General features: G+C 37.8%; 2 protein-coding genes across 8 annotated transcripts in view; one reads left to right on the forward strand and one right to left on the reverse strand.

Moving 5' to 3' along the window:
• The window catches only part of NME7 (NME/NM23 family member 7), a 245,919-nt gene extending 244,804 nt beyond the window's left edge, over window positions 1–1,115 (reverse strand). For 5 of the 6 annotated variants that reach the window (XM_059875437.1, XM_015475077.3, XM_015475076.3 and 2 more), the window contains exon 1: window positions 1,070–1,115. In XM_059875437.1, coding sequence (XP_059731420.1) covers window positions 1,070–1,072 — 3 coding nt within the window. In that variant the 5' untranslated portion in view covers window positions 1,073–1,115. 6 annotated transcript variants of the gene reach the window in all.
• A 394-nt stretch (window positions 1,116–1,509) lies between these two features.
• Window positions 1,510–24,832, forward strand: BLZF1 (basic leucine zipper nuclear factor 1). 2 transcript variants are annotated; one of them, XM_010813204.4, is made up of 7 exons: window positions 1,510–1,667; window positions 2,474–2,564; window positions 12,636–13,075; window positions 14,775–14,974; window positions 17,470–17,598; window positions 19,319–19,538; window positions 23,454–24,832. In XM_010813204.4, the coding sequence occupies exons 2-7, from the start codon at window positions 2,534–2,536 to the stop codon at window positions 23,637–23,639; spliced, it is 1,206 nt and encodes a 401-aa protein (XP_010811506.2). In that variant the 5' UTR covers window positions 1,510–1,667; window positions 2,474–2,533; the 3' UTR covers window positions 23,640–24,832.
• The last annotated feature ends 1,567 nt before the right edge of the window (window positions 24,833–26,399 follow it).

Consider the following 26,399-nt stretch of genomic DNA (forward strand, 5'->3'; position numbering starts at 1 on the left):
TCTGACAATGGACATCCTTCTATCCTCCAGTTCCTTACTTGTAAATGTTTAAAATATTTAGCGATTAAGTGAATACACTAGAACCCTGGTGTTTTCAAACGTGTGACTGAATTAAAATCATCTATAGGCTTTTAAAAATTCAAATATGGAGCCCTATTCTTATTTATTCAGAATTTCTAGGGATGAAGCTCTAGCAAGTGAATTTTCTATAAATGATCTCCAAGTGATCTTGAGGGACATTCTTGTTAAAAAGCACAGAACCAGAAGGTAATCAACTGGCTAGAAGAGAACTAATGCAAAATACAGTTATTACTAAATGGCCCTTAGACAGGGTATGCGACAGTGGCTGACCATTCAAGAAAGCAAAGACTTCAGAATATAAGGATATTAAGATCAGTAACGAGAAAGTAGGGCTTCCCAGGTTGCGCTACTGTTAGAAGAACCTGCCTGCCAATGCAGGAGACTCGAGAGACATGGATTCGATCCCTGGGTGGGGAAGATCCCCTAGAAAAGGAAATAGCAACCCAGATCCAGTATTCTTGCCTGGGACATTCCAGGGAAATCCCATGGACAGAGGAGCCTGGCAGGCTACATACAGTCCTTGGGGTCACTGAAGAGTCAGACACGACTGAGCGCGTACACACACACACACACACACACACACACACGCCAATGAGAAAGTAACATACACATCACAACATAGTGTTAAATGAAGCGCGTTAAGGTGAAGCTGAGAGCTTGGAGGAAAAAAATGATTAAAACTAAAAACATTTTACACGTCTGTTCGAAACAGTGTCTCACCTCAAACTGTGAGACTCAGTGTCTTACCCCTAAACTTTCTGTCACATTACTCTCAAGGCTTAGCAGTACAAAAGTGGGGTTCATGGTGCTACAAAAAAAACAGGAAAAACAAGAAAACTGCAGGGACGGCGCCTGGAAAGGGAGAAAAAGAAAACGCGGTAATGAGAGAAGGGACGCGAACTCCTTTCAGGGCCCAGAAGCCCCAGGACTTGGGACGCGACGTACACCCGACCCCGGAGCCTTTCTTCTGGCCTCGCCTAGCACTCACCATAGCCTCAGGGATCTTAGCACAAGGAAACAGCTATCTTCTCAACAGGAAGGAACCAAAACCAACGCCGGGTTACTCCGGCAACAAAGCCCCGCCTACTGCCGGATTCCAGCCGGGCCGCCCGTGGCCCGCCCCTTCGTCTCTATTGGCTAAGAGTAAACGCACCTCCGCCCACTCTGTCGACAGTCGCCTAGGGTGACGGAACACCGCCTACCTCTTTCCCCTATCGTCACTTCCGTTTGGTGGACAGGTGACCGGAAGTTGAAGCTACTACGTGGCTAAGGCCCAAATAATCTACATTTTTTAATAGGAGTTTATCCAGTTTTCACTTACTCAAGTCTTACACCATATGTTCTATGTTACTTAAGTTTAAATGCATCGCAGAGTGAGTTGACATTTTTCTTTTGGAAAATTTTCCGGAAACGAAACCCTGAGTAATCGGAAGTGATTATTTGTGAACCAGAAGTTTGATGTCACCAAGGCCTGGGCGGATCGGCTTCAGAATGCTAGAGGAGTGCCTGTCGTTAAACCATTGAGATCTGGACGAAGAATCTGTCAAGTGAGGCCCCCTGCAGTAGGAAGAGTAAGAATCTGAGAGGTAAGTCCCAGAACGGACTTGTGTAACTAAGAGGGAATTTTGGAAAGGGACGGCGGCACGAGTTGAAGTTTGGGTGTTGAGCCGCTTTGGATTTAGGGAAAGGTTGCCTGTTGTTCCAGAAAGGCTTGTACCGCCTTTAAGGCCATCCATACATTTCTGAAAGCATATACTATGCCATTTTAATTTTATTACCAAGAAATGTAAATTAAGCTATGAATTTTTTTTGTCGCTTGTCAAACATTTGAAGAGAAGCTCCTCTGTGATGTATTTAATGAACAGTGGGTGGGGTGGTGGTGGTGGTGGTGGTGTTACAAGCTCAGTCGTGTCCAACTCTTTGCGATCCCATGGACTGTAACTCGCCAGGCTCCTCTGTCCATGGAATTCTCCAGGCAAGAATACTGCCATTCCCTTCTCCAGGATTTAGTGAACAAAATAGTGTCAATGAAGTCTCGTGAGGACTTAATTAGTTTAAATTAATTGCTTTTAAATTCCTGGTGTCCATCAGTGATACAGAAGCCCCTATATTAACTACAGTACTATTTCTGAGCTAAATTTAAGGACACACATATGATCATTTAGATTCTACTGGTGGTAATTTACAGTAAACAGTGAAATTTGAAAGTAAGCTACCCCTAATTTTTTTTAAGATATTTGGTAGCCATAACTATATTACCTTGTGAAAAGGGGCTTTAAGGGGCACTTCCAAATGCAAGTTTACTAAATGCAGCAGCAAGTAGAATATCATAATATTAAAATTACAGGGACTTGGTGAATGTGTTTATATGATACTGTTTTAATTTTTTCATTTTATACATTTTTAGGTTTTTCAGTAGAAGTCTTGGGGACATTTTCATTGGTGAAAAACAATGACTACTCTTGAAAGCTTAGAAACCAAAGGTAAGTATTCTTCTTTTGGTGATAATTATTTTTAAAACATGAAATTTCTGACAATAAGATGAAGGAATGTTTCAGCCAGGGAACCAAACCCCAAAGAGCCCCTGGGAATCATCTGTGCCTTGGGAATCATCTGTGCTTCATATCTCTTCATGTTTGTTTTTTAATACAGTGTTTACACTTCAGCACTTCAGATATATGATTGAATATTAACATTGTTTGGTAGTATTTACTAGATGGCTACTGCTGTTAAACAGTAGTGAGAGCAAATGTTTTAGAGCTATGTTCTCTGTCGACTAGAAGATCAAGATTTAAGTAAATAAGAGCATACCTTTTTAAAGATTTAGGTAGACAGACAAACAACTGGCAGATATAGAATACCTTTTTCTTATTGCATTGGTTAGGGATACTGAAAGAATCACAAACTGGTGACTTAAATAACAGAAGTTTATTGTCTCAAAATTTTGAAATCTAGTAGTCCAAGATCTGGGCTTCCCTGGTAGCTCAGCTGGTAAAGAATCGCCTGCAGTGCAGGAGACCCTCATTTGATTCCTGGGTTGGGAAGATCCCCTGGAGAAAGGATAGGCTACCCATTCCAATATTCTCATGCTTCCCTGGTGGCTCAGACGGTGAAAAATCTGCCCATAATGCAGGAGACCTGGGTTCGATCCCTGGGTTGGGAAGATCCCCTGGAGGAGGGTATGGCAACCCACTCCAGTATTCTTGCCTGGAGAATCCCCATAGACAGAGGAGCCTGGTGGGCTACACTCCATGGGGTAGCAGAGAGTCAGAAACGACTCAGCAACTAACCACAGCACAGCACAGTCCAAGATCATGGGCTTCTCTGGTGGCTCAGTGGTAGAGAATCTGCCTACCAATGCAGGAGACTCGGGTTTGATCCCTGGGTTGAGAAGATTCCCTTGGAGTAGGAAAAGGCAACCCACACATATTCTTTCCTGGAGAATCCCATGGACAGAGGAGCTTGGCGGGCTACAATCCATGGGGTCACCAAAGAGTTGGACATGATTTAGTGACTAAGCATAAACAACAACAAAGTCCAAGATGAGTGTGTTGGCAGAGCCATGCTGCCTCTGCAGGCAGTAGAGAAGGATCTATTCTAGGCCTCTCCCCTAGTTTCTGGTGGCTTGCTGGGAATTTCTTGTATTGCGTGTCTTGTAGACACATCATCATGATCTCTGCATTTTTGTTCATGTGGCATTTTCCCTGTGTATGTGTGTCTCTGTGTCCAAATTTATCCTTTTTTTATAAGGACATCAATCATATTGGATTAGAAATGCATACCTCTGTATGATTTCATCTTAACTAATTACATCTGCAGAGACTCTATTTCCAAATAACGTCATGTTCTGAGGTGTGGGACAACATTATGAATATTTGGAGTGGGACACAATTCAACTCAGAGTACTTGCTAACTACATTAGTTAGTTTTTAGTCCTGCTTTGCTTGTCCTTTGTAGAGCATTTCATGCTATTGCTCATTCCCACTTTTTGAAATTCTTTCTATGATTTCCATGAGTTCATCTTATTTTCCATTTACTCAGTGGCCCTTCACTGTCCAACACAGTAGTGACATGTGGCTATTTGAATTTAAATTAATATTTTCTTAAAAATTAAAACATTTTTAGGTTTTCGGGTTTTTTTGAGGTTTTCAGTCACACTGGCCACATTTAAGTGCTCAGTAATCACTTGTGACTGGTGGCTATTGTATTAGAAAGTGCAGATATAGAGCATTTTCATCATTGTAGAAAGTCTTGTTGGACACCACTGCTGTAGCTATAGTTTTTTGTGTTTTTTTTAATTTGGCCGTGTTGGGTTTTCATTGCTTTGCATCAGCTTTCTCTAGTTGCAGCGAGCAGGGGCTACTCTTTGTTGCAGGGCAGGGGCTTCTCATTCCCGTGGCCTCTCTCGTTGTAGAGCATAGGTTCTAGGCTCGCAGGCTTCGGTAGGTGTGGTGCTCAGGCTCCCTAGCTGCCACCTGTGGATTCCAGGCTGTGCCGGCTCTAGAGCGCAGGCTCAGTAGTTGTGATGCATAGGCTTAGTTGGTCTGGGATGTGTGGAGTCTTCCCAGACCTGGGATCCAACCCGTGTCCCCTGCTTTGACAGCCAGATTCTTACTTGCCACTGTTCCACCTGGTACGGCCTATAGTTTCTTTTTAATCCTCCTCTTCTTCTGGTTTACCTTTTAAATATTAATGTTTCTGAGCCCTCTTTCTCTTCTGCTTTCACTGCTTTAATACTTATGACTTCCAAATCTATAGCTTAGATCTCTTCTCTTGTGATTCAGACCCATACAGCCTACTGTCTACCGTCTTCACTTAGACATAGATTAAGTCTTAGCATGTCCCAAAGTGAGCACCTCTTGTTTGAGGTTATTCTTGGGTGGAGTGAGTTATGGAGAAACTGTTTTCTTTTTTTGAGGTGGGGAGGGGGGAGGGCCAGGCGGGGTGGAGTGAGATGAGAAACTATTCTCTAGAAGTCACTTTTGCAGCAAGCAGATCTCCAACAGCAAACTCTTTAAAGGGGGTTTAAATGTGTTTAGGAAGTGAAGATCATGCTAATAAATGTTTAATTGAATTCAATTCAGCTGTGTGTAACAGCATTTCAGAGTCACCAGAGGCTTTTTATAGTATTAGAATAAGCAAATTAGAAACTGAAATGAAAGTAACAAGCTGGGGATTAATGGGAAAAAGAGCAGTTAAATCGTAACTAATATGAAAGCAGTTAGCGGTGATTCTTGGCAAAAAGAAAAGTTATATATGACATTATCATTAGTAATTAAAAGTCACTGCAAGGCCTCTGTGAAATTATTATTTGTTGTTACGTGTTTGTAATGAGGATTAGAGTTATAAAGCACTTTCACATACATTGTTTCATTTGATCTTAATTTTACAGTGAAGTAGATAATTCAGCTATTAGTCCTAATCCTATGTAATATCATGATAACTGTTGTTAGTGAAGAAGAGTAACTTGTATCGAGTGGCCTGAGAAAGGGTGAACTTATCATGGCTGATGTTTGTTGGTTGCTTGCATTTCCTATTACTGCCTCAGAAAAGAAGCAGGATTGGCTTAAGGAGACAGAACTTTCTCTCAGTGGACATTTGAGCAGTAGCCATCATGAGAGGGATGTGTCCTTGCTGCTAGGGCTGTTATTGAAAGGGAAACATTTCAGTAAATAGGGACAACTAGAAAATTAGAATTCAAATCCAAACCTTTTTCGGAGAGTGAAGTTGAAATTAAAAGTAAAGGGATTAAAGTCAGACAATTTAGTCTGACCTTCAGATAGGAAGGTCTGAGATGTTCAGATACTTTTAACTCCATAAATAGTCTAACTTTTAAGTCTAGGTCTGTAAAATAGTTGTTAGGTGAAAAAGGACTCCATGGGTAGATAAATTTGGGAAATGCTGGATTAAAGGAGAGATTATACTATAGGACCCCTCAGAGCCTCTAATATATTAATGTACATTGTGCAACTCCAAAGAGGTATAGTATGCAGCACTGCCCACACTTATTTGACCAGGGAACTCTATTTGCGGAGCCTGTGACAAAAGGAATGTTTGGATTCCATGTCAGTACATGTGCGCCTAACTCTTTAAATTCACTGCCTATAGTATATTTTTCTAATGAAATGGTAACCAAACTTTATTAGGTGATATTGGTAACATTTAAAATAATATTAATTTAAAATCACCAAGTGATGATCCTTAATAACTGTTTTATAGCTGAACTGCATATGATCTGAAAAATTTGTCAGATTATAAATGAGTACAGATTTTTTGTAATGGGAAAATATTCAGCAATTTTTAAATAATTATTGGATGTTGAAATGAAATCTTCTAGGTGATGTGTTAATATTAACATTGATGAACTTCAAAACACGTATTCCCCTTTTCTGCACCAAGTACCTTTAAAGTAAGTTGGTGATACAAACATTAGGAGGCAGTCCCTTCCCTAAGGATCTCTCAGCAATTTCATCTACAAGAGAAAAATACTCTTGTGTTTGCATTATTCTGAAACCACTGTAGGATATAGGGGTTGTGGGAGTCGCAGGGGTGGGGGTGTGTGCAAGTTAAATGGTTTGCCCAAGGTCATATAATAAGTGGCAGTAGAGACTTAAGTTTTTGACTCAGAGTCCAGTGTTATTTCCCTTATACGATCCTGCTGAGTTTGAGTATCTGTCTTCATAGATTTAGTTTTATGAAAAAAGGAGAAATGTCTTTTTAATAACAAACTATAAAATGATGTTCTTTTGTTGCCAAAAACTTGGCCTCTGTTCACCAGTGCCGAATAGAAACGTGAAGACAGAGCTTTGGAGGAGGAGCAAAGAGTAGCTTTGTTATTGGGTTGGCCAAGAGGTTCATTCAGGTTTTCCAATAAGATGTTACAAAACCCAAGGAGCCTTTTGGGCAACCCAGTACTTTGCCAAGCAACGAGGGCCACAGCAGGCTAATGCTGTCTAGACTGTCCCTTTCCTGAGGGATGGCAAGGGGTCTTAGAGTTTCAGAGTGGAAAATAGGGTTGTAGATAAGGATCAGGGCTGACGCTGTCTTAAATTATTCTTTCCTCATGGAGACATTAATTAAGATCATTAGCAATGGCATCAGGTGGTTCCAGAACTGATTCTGATGGTCCTCAAGGTTATCGTTGTATGACCTCCTTTCTGGAATGAAGAATGCTCACAAAGGACAGGAGCATTTTCTTGACATCAGGTGCTTTCTAGACATCATGTGCTTTGTACAGCTTTAGCGAGAGGGTAGTCATTCTCGGGGTGCAGTTAGACGAGAGAGAGAGAACAAAACATCTGTAGGAGACAGGGTGAATGGGCAGAAAGAATAAGGGCTGTAACATAATAATGTGGGTGTCTCAACTAGTTTCTGCTACAGCAAATTTGCCTCAGTATTTTAGAGCAAGGGTTGGCAAATTAGGGATCTTAGGCCTTCTGAGAATATTTGCAGTCAGTTTGATAATAGGGAACACTAACTTTGAATCCCACTTAAGCCTAGTGTTTATCCCAAATAAAAGGGCTTCCCAGGTGCCTGCCAGTGCAGGAAATGCCAGAGCTGAGGGTTCGATCTCTAGGTCGGGAGATCCCCTGGAGTAGGGCATGGCACACTCCAGTATTCTTGCCTAGAAAATACCATGGGCAGAGGAGCCTGATGGCTACAGTCCATGGGGCTGCAAAGAGTTGGACATGACTGAGCATGCATGCAAACGCACATCACAAATAAAAAGAACTGTTCTTTTCATTATTAGATCTATATTACAAAAAAAACACTTTTATTGTTATTATAATTTGAGTTTCATCATTAAAATTTTGGTTTTTTTCTTCATATATAAATGCCTATATAATATCCTTAATTTTGCCTCATGGTCCACAAACCCTAAAATATTTATTATCTGGCCTTCAATGGAAAAAGTTTGCCAACCCCTACTGTAGAATATTTGTTCTTTCCCTGCATGTCACCAATTTGGGAGAAAGGCAGAAAGAATGAGCCGTAAACCTTGGATATGTTTTCATTCTTTAATAAGTGATCACAAGTAGAAATTACTATTGATGAATAATTGAAGAATCATTTTGTTGGTTCCCTTTAAAGAATGGAAAGGGGTTATTTTACTCAAACATTGCCCATAATTACAGAGCTTGTACAGTAGGTCGTTGTCCTTCCACCAGACCGAAGGTAATTGCTCTTGAATATGCCCTGGGTTGGACCTAGTGCGTATGTAATAAAGGCTTCAATGTGTGTCACAGGAAAAACAGAATTATGAAAGTAAGTTACCAGGTGAGAAAACACAAAGCCTTGGCTCCCCAACCTGTCTCCTTGCCTGTGCACATTAGCTAGAAGTATAGATGTTACAAAGAGGGAGCTGCCATGTGATACACGGTACAGCTTTGGTTCTCACAAATGCTTGAGTAAGTAGAACAGTTTAAATAAAGTGTAAACTGAGTTTGAACAAAGTTGATTAAATTTCGTGATTGGAGTTTTATAACATATTTTGTTTGAAAAGAGATTTCTGTTAAGTACCCATTAATGTTTCTTTGGCTTTTAAATGTAGCATTAACCATTTTATGTTTTGTTCTTGAATCTTCATTACCTAAAATTCCAACCTAACAATGTTATGACTTGCTTAGAAATCATATTTAGTTTTATTTCTTCAGGTTCAGAGGGCCTGAATGGTATAGTTCTAGTGTGTCTTTTTGTGGTCTTTTAAATTACTACTCTGTAGTTAATTCGTGGTTCTATATTACTTCTTAAATGCCAGAATGTCTGAGTGACAAGATTAAATTTGCACTAAGTACAGTTAGACAAACTTAAAACCAGGTTTTGAGGGCATGGGAATAGGCCTTTATTTTTAAAACTGTTCATTTTTGGGAATTGTCCTCCATGCTAATATGCATGAATTAAGTACAAAACCCTTTCGCTTTCTGAAGTATTCCTTTTTTCATCTTTTTGAAAGTAGAATCAGTCCTAAAGCCCAAATATCTTAGTTAACACTTAATACAGAAATGACAGATACTTTATTCTACTATAAAATATTTTATTAAATAGAACACCTTAATTATAGCTCAGACATCATTCTACCTCTTGTCTAATGAACATAACTTGGGATTCCCTGTCCATTACTACATACTCACGAAAAACTCTACAAAAATCTGTTAAATGAAAAAATAGTTCTGGAGTATGGTGATATAACTTTGTAGAACTTTAGTGTAAGAGAAAAGAAGGCAGAATTATGTTTTATCATATTAATTAAGCTTTTTCTCCCCTTGGTGATAAACTCTGAAGTTTATCCTTATCACCACTATTACGTGTGCTCATCCTTTTTCCCTTGTTACCATGCATTAATCGTTCCTCAGAGTCTTAGGTACAAGGCATTTTACCAAGAATACAAGGGTAAACACAGGACACACAGTCCCGCCCTCATGGGACTTATATCCCATTGGAAGGCAAAAACAGTGTATTTCTAATTACACTGAACAAAATGTCAGTTAACTGTTGTGATAAATGGTAAAAAGCAAGGCATGGTCTTTGCTGTTGAAGCATATAATCTTGGAAGACTATAGAGAAAGGCTTCCCTTCGAAAGTTTGAACTGAGATTTGAAAGGTGAGTCGGGAGGAGGAAGTTAGGAAGAATATTCCAATAAAAAATGTTTGCAGAGGAAGAGGAAGGAGTCTACTCCTACTGAGACACTAAGAGAAAACAAATAAGGCTGTAACTTAGGATCTGAGGGAGTGAACGGCATAAAGTTGAGACCCAGGAGTTGAGCAGGGGACTAGATCACCGAGGGCCAGGTAGGCCATGGTGAGGATCTTGGTCTTTATTCTGAGAGTAATGGGAAATCATTCAAGGGTCCAATCTGCCTTTTTTTTTTAAGCTTGCTATAACTGTTATATAAACTCTGTGGGCTTTTGCAACCTAACAGGGCTGTTAAGAGAGGCAATAAGTTTAGGCTGATAAGGTGCAATAGTTTTGGTTTGTGGGAAGGCCCAAAAATCTGCCTGCAACACAGGAGACCCGGGTTCAATCCCTGAGTCAGGAAGATCCTCTGGAGAAGGGAATGGCTACTCATTCCAGTATTCTTGCCTAGAGAATTTCATGGACAGAGGAGCCTAGTGAGGTATAGTCCATGGGGTCGCAGAGTTGGACATGACCAAGGGACTACACTTTCCCAGACCCATTAACATCTTAGCTCTGGATTCATATTTGGACTGAAATCCTAGTTTGACACTGATGATTTGGACAAGCTATTTAACCTTTCATTGCCTCTGTTTCTGTCTGCAAAATGGGTTCTATTATGCAAAGTCATGAGACTTGTAAAACCAAATGATACTGATGCATCTGAAGAACTTAGTAGAACTGAGTCCTTGGCACATAGTGAAGTGAATAAAAGCTATTCCTAGGTTTTGGCCTCAATTTTCTCAAATGTATTCTGGACTTGTAAAATGGCAAGGAATCTCACTTGTTGCTCAGAGGAATGTTAGTGAATTTACTAATTCAGGAATTCCGTGTCAGTTAGGTGTCATTCTAGCCATCTCGTCGAGGCTTGCAACATTTCCCATCCTCACAGATTCTCAATTCTTTCTAAGCTCTAAACCACGTATTTTCTTGAATCAATTAGTGAAAGTAGCCTTTTCTTGGAGAAAGGTGACTCAGTGAAGCTTCTTACACTGAGTGATTTGAGATAAGGTAAAATAGAAAAGAAACAAACTGTTCTTTGACTGGAGCAATGGTGGTACAGTAGTGAGCGTAGCTGCCTTCCAAAGGTTATCTGAACTAAGGATGACTAGTCAGGTTGGCTTATATGAGAGGAGATCATTTATTTCAATTGAGCAAATTAGTAGGCATGAGCATCAATGTATTAAGTGTTTCAGAGGAAGGGGGATGGGAGCTATCATTTATCTGCATTTACTTCTGTGCAAGACAGTTTCTACACTTGAAGGGGCAGTGTGTACAGTAGTCAAGGCCCTAACCCTAACCCCAGTGAAGGACAGGGAAGCCTGGCATGCTGCAGTCCAAGGGGTCACAAAGAATCGGATATGACTGAGCGACTGAATAACAATGATGATAATACCCTCTACTTACTAGCTGGGTGGTGTGACTGTGGGCAAGTTCCTGGACCTCTTTGTGCCTCATTTTCTTCATCTGTAAAGGAGAGCTAATTACACCTACCTCAAAGGGTGATTTTAAGAATAAAATACTTATATGTAAAGTATTTAGAATAGTGTTTGACATGTGCTAAGTCTTTATAAACGTTGGTTATTTGTTACCATTCTTTCATTGAAGACACAGGTAACCCTAGATGTACTGTTAAATCCATTTCGTGGAGGCTAAAACTGAAGCTCAGATAATTTGCAGGGTTTTGTACAGGATTATACAGGAAGCAGTGGTAGAAATGGAACTAAGAACCAGATCTGGCTAATCCCAGAGTCCATGGCATTTCTATAATGTCCTGCTCCTTCCATTTGTTTAGGGCATGGTGCCTGGCCACAGAGTGTTTATCATACTTATTGGGGAAGTGAGATTTAGCATATAATAAAACCCATAAATGATAATCATGGATCATGATTAAGATTCACACTGAGTGTTGAGATAGTTAAGTAGCACAGGCATTCAGAGTATAGGCTAAAAGTTGGAAATTTTTAATGCAGAGTAGAGTTTAAGCTGGCTTCTTAAAGGGATAAGTTAGAATCACAGTAAATGGTGGAAGAAGCCATCTAAAAGAATAAGAAATAGCGGAAACAGAGGCCTGATTAGAAGCCTAGGAGAGAGAGTAGTCCAGTTGGATAGTTTGTGAACCATTCTTTGCTAAGAGTTCACAAACAGGTGAGTCTGTTCTGAGATAGACACTTTCAAATAGGTATGTACATAGCCTACATTTATTTTTATTATTTAAGATTATTGAGTGTCCACAATGTGCCAGGCATTTGATCTTACTACAGCCTTTCTTATCACAACCTTGTAGCATATTTATTACATATTTGTTACTATCTCCACTTTTCAGATTAGGAACTTGAGATTCATAGAGAGTTACATTATTTACCTAGGATTATACTAGGAAGTGGGCTTCCCCGGTGGCTCAGCAGTAAGGAATCTGCCTGCAATGCAGAAGACACAGGAAACATGGGTTCGATCCCTGGATCAGGAAGATCCCCTGGAGGAGGGCATGGCAACCCACTCCAGTATTCTTGCTTAGAGAATCCCATGGACAGAGGAGTGTGGTGGGCTATAGTTCATAGGGTCACAAAGAATTGGACACGACTGAAGCGACTGAGCACAGCACAGCACAGCATACTAGGAAGTAGAAGTGGGAACCAAATAACTTGATTCCAAGTCTCTTGCAGTTTCCACCAAGAGAGAAACCATTTACTTAAGGAAGGTTTGAACCTATAAGACTTCGTTCATCCTTTGTTGACACAGGATTGTTTTGAAATTTAATTTTTATTTGAAAAAAATTTTTTTTTCAGTGCCAGGAATTCTGAATGTAGGGTAAAGTATATCTTGGCATTTCCTGGCATTTCTTTTCAGCAAATAGCTTGTTTTGTTTTCCATCCTACAGCCATCCTTACTCCATCCCCAATCCGAGGAGCAGGAGATGGAATGGAAACTGAGGAGCCACCTAAATCTATTGAAGTTACTCCTGGAATCCAACCTATAACGCATCACATCCTTCAGAGTCCACGAAAGAAATCAGTCCCATCAGAGAGCCCAGGAGTTCTTCAGCTAGGGAAGATTCTCGCTGAAAAAGCTGTGGAAGTCGAAGCTGTAAGAATTTTAGTTCCCAAAGCCGCTATAACCCATAATATCCCCTACAAAAATGCAAAGGTTAAGTCTCTGGGACATCATAAAGGAGAACTCCTTGGACAGCCAGAGGGAGTCAGAGAACCCAGAAAGGAACTGTCTGAGGTAAAGAATACATTGGAAAAGCTCAAGAACTCTGAAAGGAGGTTGCTGCAGGACAAAGAAGGCCTTTCAAACCAGCTCAGAGTACAGTCAGAGGTAAGAACAGCCTTAATAGCTTTAATGACAATGGCTATGAACATAGAATGAACACAGAAAATATTATAAATATAGGATAAAATATATTTCCTCTTGGAATGTTGTTCATTATAACTTGTCATTACTCCAAAATGCTTCCTCTTAAATTTCCCGTTCTGTTAGTGCCTCTATTAGAATTAGTTTATGTTGGGAACTTATATTCTAAACATGGTTGAAGATGACATGTAAGGTACTTTGGACAATGTGCGGTACTTTGGACATTGTACAAGACCACCTGTAAGTTATTAAGGAGGTTACAGTTAAGAACTCACAGGCCAGAGATGAACCAAATCGACTAGTCAGTAATCCTTGCTTTAAGCATCCATAAATTCCAAGGATTTTTTCTATGTATAGATAATAGTTAGAATAAAGAAAATTGTGGAATAAGTATTGGTATCTTCATTGTAAATTGGAAATGACCTATACTGCTTGATTTACTGTCTTTAAACTTTTGCTGTTGTTGTTCAGTCACTAAGCTGTATCCAACTCTTTGCAACCCCACGAACTGCAACACGCCAGGCTTCCCTGTCCTTCACTGTCTCCTGGAGTTTACGCAAACTCATGTCCATTGAGTTGGTGATGCCATCTGACCATCTCTTCCTCTGTTGCCCCCTTCTCCTGCCCTCAATCTTTCCCCGCATCAGGGTGTTTTCCAATGAGTTGGCTCTTCACATCAGGTGACTGACAGAGAAACAAAGTGAGGAGTGGTAAGGCAATATTTGCTAAAATGTAAAGTGTAAAGGCTATTAAAAAAAAGTTCATAGTCTTTAATCTTTACATCTTAGTAAATATTGCCTTAGCACTGCCCACTTTGTTTCTGTTAGATTATACATCTTTGTTCTAGAGGTTAGTCTTTATAAGTGACACCATGGTTACTGATTCTTATCCAAATATGTTTCTAATGTATTTAATAATATATTTTAAATAACTAATTTGAAATTACAAAACTAGTACATATTTATTTGTAAACATCTTAGAAAATACAGAAAAAACAATGAAAATAGTATCACCTATAAATACCATCCAGCTGTAAGTGCATAATTATACATATTGAGTTCATTTTTGCCTTGTAATTTACTTTTTTTAGTTAATATTTTCCCATGTCTCAAGATATCCTATTAAAATATCATTATTAATAGCAACAGTGTTTTTCAGTAACTATACCACATGCCAATACCTTTTATTGGACATTTGTTTTAATTTTGTTTCATTTTTTATAACAGTGTGAAGAACATGATTATAGACATCTTGAATAGCTTTCTTTGCTTAAATTCTTAAAAATCCTAGGGCACAAAGAAACCAATTTTTAAATGTTGAAAAAGATTTATAAAACACTGTCATACTTTTTAGCAAAATTTATTGGTTCAGTTTTTTAAATTTTTTCCTTTAAGTGTTGATGAGAGGCAGTTTGTAATTATTATGATAATGATTTGTACTCTTAAGAGGCTCAAATTATAACTGCATGGACTGTAGATTAATAGAGATATAGACATGGTATGTATATATTATGAAACTTAACTGTTTGATATCACTTTTTGATATGCACTTGTAGTAATGGCGGTCCAAATTACATATGAAACACAGTTTCTCTTCTGTTCATTTTGCTACATTGAACTCACTGGCATTACTTTGAGCTTGTATTGGTCATGATTTCTTCCAGGTCAATCGTGAGTTAAAAAAGCTGCTGGTGGCTTCTGTTGGGGATGACCTTCAGTATCACTTTGAACGTGTAGCCCGTGAGAAAAATCAGCTTATTTTAGAAAATGAAGCCCTGGGTCGAAACATCGCTCAGCTTTCTGAACAGTTAGAACGGATGTCAATACAGTGTGATGTGTGGCGAAGTAAATTCCTCGCAAGCAGGTATTTTCTATTTTATTTCCTAGTTTTTGCTCTGCCAGATTTGTTGACCCTCCTAATGCAAAAAAAAAAAAGTGTAGTGTGAAAATTTCTGACTGAGATGGTCAGATTACCTCATACATAATTTAAGAGATGGACTCTCCCTCCTCTGGATGGTCATACAGTAAATAGTAACTCATTTCCTACTTTTTGCTCTGTCAGATTTGTTGACCCTTCTAATGCAAAAAAAACTGGATTGTAGTGTGAAAATTTGACTGAGATTGTCAAATTAACTCATACATGATTTAAGAGATGGACTCGCCCTCCTCTGGATGGTCATACAGTCTCCCTAAATGGAAAAGTGCTAGCATAAAGCTACTCCCTCATTCCAGATTCTGAGTTACTCTTCTGTAGTGGAAATCACTCTAACTACAATGTTTAAGATCAGAACAAAACTAAACTCAGACAGCTAATAAATATTTAAATTTTTAAAAGAAGATTTTTCCCCACATTCTAAAAACTCACATATCATTGCCACTGCATAATGTCTTATTTTGTCTCTCAGACTCTGTTCTCATTGCTCATTTAGCTACATCATAATAGAGCTTCCCAACCTTTTTCTCTTTATACACAAATAGAAAGCGATAATCTGCATGGCATACCGGACGAGGCTACCTCTCTAGTAGAGGTGAGAACCTTAGGCCCTTACAACCCCCAGACGCATGAATACACTGGTAGTTGGGAAGGTCTCTTATATGTTACTATTTTCTATTCATCCCCTCCTTCCAACTTTGAGTTACTGGAGAACAGAATGTGGGTGTTATCCATCTGGGTATTTTCAGTGTTTAGCTCAGTGCTTCCCATATAATATGTTTAATAACATTGATTTAAGAGGTTTCTCACAAACACCAAAGGTTTCCAGTCTGTACCTTAAGAACCACTGATTGTAATGAATATATTTTTAGAAAGTTATTTCTTCATGTCTTAATATCGGTGATACTTTCTAATAATTGATTACTCTGTTAAAATCCTTAATTTGTTTTCTAATTGTACTAATAAAGGATGTATTTGGAGAAATGAATTTACTGTTTATTGGCTTAGAATGAATAAGTTAATTTTTACTGAACAGCTTAAGAAGCAAATCATGCATGCATTTTACAGATTACTACAATATGTAATTTATTAAACATTCTGATCAATGTTAATAGTAATACTTTGAGGGCAATAATAGTGAAACCAAACTTTATTTATATTTTAGTTGATTTAATCTTTTAACATCAGAACTGTTTTCATTTTAAGGAATTCAGTGGTTACTGTGGTCTGAGACTTTAATTTTAGTTGTAAGATTTTTTCAACTGAATAAAAATACTTTAAAATTTTGCTTCAGTTCTATCACTAGAGAATTGTTAAACACATTTTGCTACATCCAATCAGAAAACATGAAGCTTGTTTTTTTTTTTTTTTAAAACAAAAAGGGAACGAAATGGCTCTATGTATGCTAATACGAAAAAAATCATCAAGGTAAATTATTAGGTGAAAAAGTGAACTACAAAAAAGTTTGTATCAAATAATTCCTTTTTGTAAATAAAATTAATATATTTATTTTTATACATACTTTTATGCTGATATACATATAAGTTATTTTTTCCTATAAAAATATATTGGTTACTTTATTGATTACTGATTATAAAAGGAGGGGCCTGACTGCTGGACAAGAGGACTTAGTTTTCCTTTTATATAAACCTTTCTATATTTAATGTTTTTCTAATGACAGGTAATGAGTGGTAGAAAAATAACTCTTGTTTTTCTCTAAAATTTTCTCTATTTGAGAATAATTAATGTTATTTTTCTTCCAAAATTTGGTTAATCTAGAGTAAGACTGAAGTACATTCCAAAGTCACTATACAGGAAAGTTAAAACATTGTTTTCTTTGTCATTTTGTAAACAGATATTTTAATTGAGTCCCTTTAATGAGTTCTAAACTCATAAACATTTTAAATGTTATGCTTTTGAACTGTGGTGTTAGAGAAGATTCTTGAGAGTCCCTTGGACTGCAAGGAGATCCAACCAGTCCATCCTAAAGGAGATCAGTCCTGGGTGTTCATTGGAAGGACTGATGTTGAAGCTGAAGCTCCAGTACTTTGGCCATCTGATGCGAAGAGCGGACTCATTTGAAAAGACCCTGATGCTGGGCAAGATTGAAGGCAGAAGGAGAAGGGGACAACAGAGGATGAGATGGCTGGATGGCATCACCGACTCGATGGACATGGGTTTGGGTGGACTCCGGGAGTTGGTGATGGACAGGGAGGCCTGGCGTGCTGCAGTTCACGGGGTTGCAAACAGTCGGACACCACTGAGCGACTGAACTGACTAAACTGAAGTGAAGGTTTAAAAACTGAGAAGTAATTTGACAGTTGTAAATCTTTTTGTAAGTTGTTAAAAATGATAATCACTGAGGTAGTATATTAACTTTTTAACACTGTCTGAGAATTTATATGCAAGATTTTTATCTTTTCCAGGGTTATGGCAGATGAGTTAACCAACTCCAGAGCAGTTCTGCAGCGTCAGAACCGTGATGCACAGAGCGCTATACAAGATCTCCTGAGTGAACGGGAACAGTTTCGTCAGGAAATGATAGCTACACAGAAGTATGGCACTTGTTTACATTCTGAGCCCTTCTACTTTCTCCTGCAATTTTTTTTATAGTTCTTTCGTATTTCTACATTTATTAATTCACTGAGCATATACTTTGAGTAGCATTTTAAAATAGCTGCCCAGGGAAAGGAGGAAGAATGAAAAAAGCAGAAGACATGCTTCTTATATTCTTAATGGGGGAGAGATTAGTTATATCTATAGTGGAAGAAATTTTTGCATTTCAAAGTACTTTTTGGTTACAGTTATAGCAGTTTTGTAGTTTTTGGTAGAAGCCAAAAAGTATACCGGTCTTTACTTTGGAGGGAGATCTTTTTGAGAACTATTCTACAGTATGAGAGCTTACTTTCATATCCATATGCACCAGAACTGTCAAAATTGAGACTCTTCCTTAAAAGCACTTTATACTTTTATATAATTGATTTCTTACAAATTAAATAAAATTCAAGAGAAAATTATAGGGGACATTAGAAGAATGAAAATATATCAAAATATCAGATTTTGTGGGAGGCAACTAAAGCAGTGTTTAGAGGGAATTAATAAAGCTATAGCTTTAAATGCTTATTATAGAAAAGGAAAAAAGGTCTCATCAATAAGCTAAGCTTCCTTTTTAAGAAATACAAAGAGCAAATTAAGCAGAAGGAAAGAAAGGATGAGAGCAGAAATAAATGAAATAGAAAACCAAACACTGGTTCTTTGAAAGGATAAAGTTACAAAACCTCCAGGCAGTACAATCAGGGGGAAAAAAAAAAAAAAAAGATACACAGCATGAGAAGGAAAGGGGATACTACAGAGTCTATAGTCATAAGATAATAGGGGATGTTATGAACAACTCTTTTCCAATCAGTTCAACAGCTTACATGGACAATCTACTTAAAAGACTCAGACTACTAGAATACTCAAGAACAGATAACCTGAATAGATAACCTGAATAGCCCTGACCTATTAAAGCAATTTACTTTGTAGTTAAAAATCTTCTAATAAAGTAAACTCCAGGCCTACGTGAATCAAGTGGTAAATACTAACAAACATCTAAGGAAGAAATAAAACCAAATTTATACAACTTTACTAGAAAATAAAAGAACAGTTTCTACCTTATTTTTTGTGGCCAGCATCATCTTGATACCAAACTATACAGAGGCATTACAAGAAAACTGCAGGCCAATATCTATCTATAATGACTATAGATGCAAAAATCCTTAATGGAATTTTAGTGATTCAAATCCAACAATATATAAAAAGCTTTATACATCATGGCCATGGAGGTTTTACCCCAAGAATTACAGGTTGGTTTATCATTTAAAAATCAACCAATGAAATACAAAAAAATTATAATATATATACATACATACATGCCCACATATAATGTATATATACACACACATATGCATACACATACATATATATATACACACATACCATATAAGCATCTCAATAAATGCACAAATTAAATAAGTAGTTCTATAATACTGAGTATATTATATTTTACCTGTACTAAAATAAGAGAACCAAAAAGGTACTTTTTGCCTCTCATAACCATAAAATCAGTTTAGGTGCTTTTTGTAATCTGACTTATTTTACCAGACTTCCTGGTTTATTGAACTCTTGAGAGAAAGAGGAGAAAGAAACTATGTGATTTCAGAAACATGTTTCTCAGCATTCTTGCTTTTTATATTTTATCCTCTTACTAATGTTCAGTGCTGTGTGTTGCTGCAGGTTGCTGGAGGAGCTCTTGGTCTCTTTGCAGTGGGGAAGGGAGCAAACTTACTACCCTAGCGGGCAACCTCACAGCACGGCAGAACTAGCATTAACAAATCACAAGTTGGCAAAAGCAGTAAATTCTCATCTTCTGGGAAATGTTGGCACTAATGGTCAAAAAAAGGTTCCATCAACAGTTGAATTCTGCAGTACTCCAGCAGAAAAAATGGCTGAAACGGTAAAATATTTCTCTTTCATGATCTGTATAACCTCTAAGACTGTCCTCTTACATGTTATAATGAAAAGTGCTTGGCACTGGGAGTTAGGAAATATGGAATCAAAATTTCTCATGCTAATGAGCTAGTAATCTTGGAGGAAATTATTTCCTCCTCTGAGCTTAATTTTCTCAAACTCTATTAGTATACTCTTGAGGAGAAAAAAGTGTAATTGTTTTTAAAGATGGCCACTCCTATCTTAGTTCAGCTGCTTGCCCTCTTGGTTTCTGTACCCATCCAACTCGTACCTCAGATTCAGTAGATGACTTTGGTTCCTCATTCACAGAACAAAAAGAGGGTAGAGGCAGAAAACTCCCTCCAGGTCCCAGCTGCTATGTATCTCGAAGCCTAGCTATGTGGCCTCCAACCTTACATATATTTCTGTTACTGGAAAAGTGTCTCTTTGGCTCTCTAAAGCATAGCATATTCCCCCAGGCTCATCAGGCCTCCCACTAACAGGTACTTCTTCTGTTGACTCTTTTTACTTAAGAACATGTCCAAGTGTCTTCCATCTAAAAAGAAAACTGTTCCCTCTATCTTAAGTTCTCTACATATGGTCTTATCACCTTCCCTTCACAACCAAAACTCTGGAACAAGCAGTTCATATTTATTTCTACTTACATACCTCCCTTCCTCAACTCCTGCCATTGCTTATCTCAGTAGAATTCCAGCTCCACTGTCCTGAAAAAGGACTCTCATTAAGGCCATGAGTATTTAAGTACTTTGTCACATTTTACTTGAACTCCCTCAGTTTCTGAAGCCGTCATACTCTCCCAATTCTTTGCTACTGCTGTGACTGTTCGTTCTCAGCATTTGGTGGGGGGAAGGGGAATCCTCTTCCTGTGCCCACTCTTGAGCCTTTCCTCACGTAGTTGACTTTCTGTATCATCTCGGGATTATCATTAGCTAATCCCCATAGCATTATGCTTGTGACTTCTTCAGCTGAGACTTTTTTTTCTAGAATAAGATACATACCCAGCTGGACATCTCCATTAGCTCGTCCCATAGACAGCTAAAAACAGAACAACCTCTTGCTTTTGTATTTGTATTACCATTCTAGGGGGAAAAAAAAAGTAAAAGAAAAATAAACCTGTTTCTTCTGTATTTCCTAGCTTAGCGAACTGTACCTACTACATTGGATGTTTTGAGGCTTCCATAAAATACTACATATAAAGCCTGTAGCCATTTGCAGTATAGGTAATTTCTCAATAAATAGTAGCTATCATTTTTTATATCCTTCATCCCCTAAACCTGTTGCCTTTATGAGTCCTGTCAGTTTCTTCTAATTTATTCCCTCTGCCAAGTTTAGACACCTGATTGCCAGGCTAGACTGTACAGTAGCCTCCTAACCAGTATCCCTCCCTTGCTTTTTTACTTACCTGCAGCCATCCTCTGCTGCCAGACTGTTCTTTCAAAAATGTCAGTCCCATCATCTTGGTACTCATGTTCAGAGGACTCCCAGTCTCCCTCGTTACTGAATCTGAATTATTTCATATTGTATAGAAGGCCTTTCATTAATCATTATTCCAGCTCCCCTTCCCTTGGAGCATTTCCCAGGTGTGCCCACCCCCTGCACTTCACATCCCAGCTGTGTTAACCACTTTCATTCCACAGACGGGCCACTGTACCTCACGCCTCTGTACACACTTCCCTCTGCCTAGACTGCCTCCCAACAATCTCTCTCCTTGCCCAACCACTACACTGCCTTTAAGAATCAGCCTTCCCTGATTCCTTCAGGCAAACCTAGATTTTCCTTCCTCTAGGCTTGCAGTTCATCTTGTACATAAATCTAGTATAGCTCTTTATCATGGTTCATTGCAGTTTGATTCTCCACCTCCCAAACTGTAAGCTCTTCAAAGATGGGCACTATGTTTCCTCGAGTCTGGCATAATCCTCTATACACAGTAGGTGTTCAGCTATTTACTGAATGAATCAGTCCCTGAAACTAAACATTATCCAAAATTGTTTCTCCTTTTCTATTCTTCTTGTTGGGAAATTGTGTTGCTGCCCACTCAGTTGCTGCCAGTAGCATCTGGTATAACTAACTGCTTCTGATATCTTGAAACACTCTCTTCCCGTGGCTGATGTAACCTTACCCGCTCTCTTTTCTCTTTTCTCTGACCATTCTATTTCACCACACGATGGTGGGTAGCCTCAGGGCTTGTTCTTGGTTTACATCCTCTTCCTCCAGTCCTTTATCCACCACATTGTCTCACGGAACAAAACTGACAGTCCTCCTTCCTCAGTGTCTCTTAGACCTTTCAGCCACATTGCTTCAAGATCAACCTTTCTTAGCTTAATTATTGCATTAAACTCCCTTTCTCTCTTATTCCCATTGTCTGCTTTGGTTCCCACCCCTTCTCTCATCCACCAGCTGTGTACAGAGTGATCTCTCTGAAAGACACCCAGCTTAAAATCTTGATCACTTTCAGGCTAAAATCTGGAAACCTTTTATCCTATTGGTATCTCAGTCTCCTTTAACTGTATTCATTTGCCATTTTGTTTCTAAAGATACATAATGTAATTACAAATACAGAGAATAGGGGTACCTTTCTTATTTCCCCTTCTCAATTTATAAGCAGCTTTAAGATAAGCCCTTTATCTCTGTCCTTTAGCATCTAACCAAGCTCCATAAAAACAGAAGAATATCAAAAACTAAATTGAAGAAGCAATAATCCTGTAGAAAAACAGAGGTATGGAAATGAAATGGTAGCTCTTAAATGATGCCAGGACATTTTTTAATTAGTTGTGGCCCCTTGGGTACATTGGTAACTTAGAAGGAAAAAATCCTGTTGGACAATATGAGAGCTAGGGAAACAGACACCTTGAGCCATTTCTGAAAGCTGTTTTAATAAGCCTTACATAGAAGAGAAAGCTCCTTTCCTCACTGCTTTTCCCAGTTCCTTTCTAATTCCACTGCCAATCTCCTTTGCACAGTAACTCATACTCATCATAATGATGATGGTTGTCACTGTTTAGTTGCTAAGTTACGTCCAACTCTTTGCGACCCTATGGACTGTAGCCCCCAAGGCTCCTCTGTCCATGACATTTCCCAGGCAAGAATATTGGAGTAGGTTGCCATTTCCTTCTTTAGGGGATCTTCCTGACCCAGGGATCAAACCCATATCTCCTGCATTGTAGGCAGATTCTTTACTGCTAGGCCACCAGGGAAGCCCTATGAAGATGGTTAGGAGAATATGAAAATGAGAAACAGGAGCTGTGAGCCAGCCATGTTATCCTTGCCCTTAACCAGAGAATTTTTTTCAAACCAAGATTTCCTCCAGTTGTGGGTCTCAGAAAATGAAATGGAATAGAAAATTTAGAGCAGAAGAATTGAGAGTGTATGATGTCCATGAATCCAAGAAACAAAAACATGATCTTTAGCATAATACTGCATGTAAATTAGAAAAAAAAGAAATGAAAAGCCATTGATTTGACAAGTAAATAATCAAAAACTTTGAAATACATGTCAATAGAAGAATAAAGGTAGAATTCCAGTTTCAAGCAGTTCAATGAAGGCCTGAAGGAGAAAGGTAATAAGTATATTTTGATTAAGGATAAAAATGAGTATCACTTATGGTAAAATAGATATAACCGTATCAATTTATTTTCTTCTATATTTTCATCAATACGCATGAGAACATTTCTTTATTTTTAAAAATACGTAACCTAGGTAATATAACAACTAGACATCATCGTTAAATTTAGAGCTTTTTGAGAAAAAGCGTAAGTTCTCGAGTCAAATTCATCATTCAGATCTTACTTTTTATGGTAGTTCCCTATTAATGAAATAGAACGTATGAGTAGTTACATATTAGTAAGCCAAGGACTTTTGTAGTCCCTGCTGTATATATGACATTACCTCTTACTTTCCTTAGGTTCTACGCATTTTGGATCCAGTTACATGTACCGAAAGCTCACCTGATAATCCATTTTCTGAGTCTTCACCAACCACCTTACTTGCTACAAAGAAAAATATTGGACGATTTCATCCCTATACAAGATATGAAAATATAACTTTCAATTGCTGCAATCACTGCCAGGGAGAACTTATTGCCCTTTAACAATCAGTCTGGTGGAGGCACACTACAGGCACTTGTTTTTACCCAAGAGTCATTATTATTTGGGAGCTGGGGGTCTTTGGATGCTAGAAGTATTATCTCTTTCTATTTAAATAATATATATCCCCAAAGATGTTCCATGTACTGGACTCCAGATTACCCTTTCTTAATAAATACCTCAGGGTAAAGAAAAAAAATGAAACTGTGTAGATATATATAAGTAGACAGTACTTCCCAGGCATGTTAAGATGGTTTTCCTAAAGGACTAGATTCTATACCTTTGTTTCAGGCCCTAATTTATTATTTATCTTGCTATATATTTTACATAAACAGATTTAATTTCTGAACTCTAAAGCAAGGATTGGCAGACTGTAGCCTTGGGTCATATGCAGCCATACCTATTCATTTACTGTTGTCTATGGTTATGCTACAATAGCAGCATTGAGTAGATACAACAGGGTTTATATAACTAGCAAAGCCTGAAATATTTATTATCTGACTCTTTACAGAAAAAGTTTTCTGACCCTCACTCTAACACAAAAGTAGCTGCAACGGTTGGGGAGAGAATGGGGTAGGAGTCCTTTCTCTTTTTGGTGATTTTGGAGCAGAGTACAAAAGAGTCTTCTGGAAATAACAGGTGGAGGAACTATTTTAAGAATAAATGCTAAATGTTAAAAAAAAATTTAAATATTTTACAGCCACATTAAACAAATGCTTGAGCAAAATCATTGTTCTTATTTTGGTTTTATGCAGGGGATTCTGTATTTTAAATGGATATAACTGATCTACAGAAGAAACTTAACTGTTGAGCTCAGTTTGGCAATTGCAGCACAATAGGAATATCCAATTTGATACTTATGAAATATGGCAGAGAAAGTAAGATCTTTGGAGAACATCGCTCAAGCTCAAAAATGCAGTTCATCGATTGATTTTTACTATGTAATGTGTTATTATTTATTTATGATGGGCCATCATAAAACACCTTTTTAGAGGCCTGGAAAAATGTCCACAAAAATGTTGATAACAAATTACCCTAATGGGTTTCTTTACCTATCAGTAAAGAAATCCTCAAAAGACAAATCTGATCAAGTAACAATATATTTTAATGTCAACTTAAAGATTTTTTTTTTTTTTTGGTCTGATTCATCTGAGTTGTAGTTTCAAGTGGGTGGCAATAAATTTCTTTACCTGCTTTAGTTTGAATATTGATTTTTTTCTTCCCTCCAGAATGATGTGCTTCAATTCAAGTCTTCATCTAGTTTATACTATTTACAACTTACTCTTCAGTCTTTCTTTTAAGTTTACAGAGCATAAAACTTAGAAGAAAACATAGAGGAAAAGCTTCATGACAGTGGATTTGGTAATGATTTCTTGGCTATGACACGAGAAGTACAGGCAACAAAAGAAAAAAATGGATGGATTAAACCTCATCAAAATTAAAACTTTCTGCATACCAAAAGAAACACTCAACAAAATGAAAAGGCATCCTACAAAATGAAGGAAAATATTCACAAGTCATGTATCAAGGGTCTACTGATGAGAATAAATGAAGGGCTGCAAGTCAACAACCAAAAAAAAAAAAAAAAAAATCCAGTTTAAAAAAAATGGGCCAAGTAATAGACATTTCTCTAAAAGAGATATACAAATGGCCAATAAGGACATCAAAAGATGCTCAGCATCACTAATTATTAAGTAAATTCAAATTGCTATCACTTCATACCCAGAATGGCTACTACCAATAAAGCAAAATAACAAGTGTTGGCAAAGATGTGAAGAAACTGGAACCCTTGTGCCTTGCTGGTGGGTATGCATACAACTGCCGTATGATCCAGGAATTCCACCTCGAGGTAGATACCCAGAAAAATTGAAAGCAGGGACTCAAAAGGATATTTGTATACCAATGTTCATAGCAGCATTATTCACAATAGCCAACAAATAGTAGCACGTGTCCTTTGATGGATGAATACATAAACAAAAGGTATATACATGCAATGGAATATTCAGCTTAGAAGGAGTAAATTCTGATGCTACAGCATAGATGAACCTTTAAAACTCCATATTGAGATCCGACACAGAAGGACAAATAGTGTATGATTCTACTTATATGAGGTACCTGAAATGATTAATAGAAATAACAAGTAGAATAGTGGTTACCTGGGGTTAAGGGAAAGCAGAATGGAGAGTTTTTGTTTGCTAGGTACAGAGTTTCAGTTTGGGAGGATGAAAAATCATGAAGACAAAGGGGTATGGTTAAATACATATGAATGTATTTAATGACACTGAATTATACATTTTTTAAAATGGTCAAAATGATAAATCTTAGGTTATATATATTTTACCACAATAAAAAAAAATTCTATACATATAATCACAAACTAGTGGCACACTTTGCAACTGTTGGTTAAAGCGTGTCAGTAATAATAACAATAGCTCGATAACAAGTTAATCGAGCTATTAACTTGTTCCTTGTTATGAAGGAACAGACTTCATATTAACAACCTAAATACTATACCTTAAGGAACTAGAAAAGCAAACAACCCAAAGCTAACAGAAGGAAGACTGAAATTAGAGTGGAAAGAAAATAGAAAAATAGAGAATGAAAATCAAAAGCTGGTTCTGTGAAAAGATCCACAAAATTGGCAAACCTATAACCAGAGTGACAAAAAAAGTTGTAAATACCTAAACTCAGAAATGAGTGGGGGGACATTAGCAATCTCATTTAAATAAAGGAATAATTATATACCAACAAATAACCTGGATGAA

This window comes from Bos taurus, chromosome 16 (genome assembly GCF_002263795.3).
Source record: "Bos taurus isolate L1 Dominette 01449 registration number 42190680 breed Hereford chromosome 16, ARS-UCD2.0, whole genome shotgun sequence".
NCBI classification, from domain to species: domain Eukaryota; kingdom Metazoa; phylum Chordata; class Mammalia; order Artiodactyla; family Bovidae; genus Bos; species Bos taurus.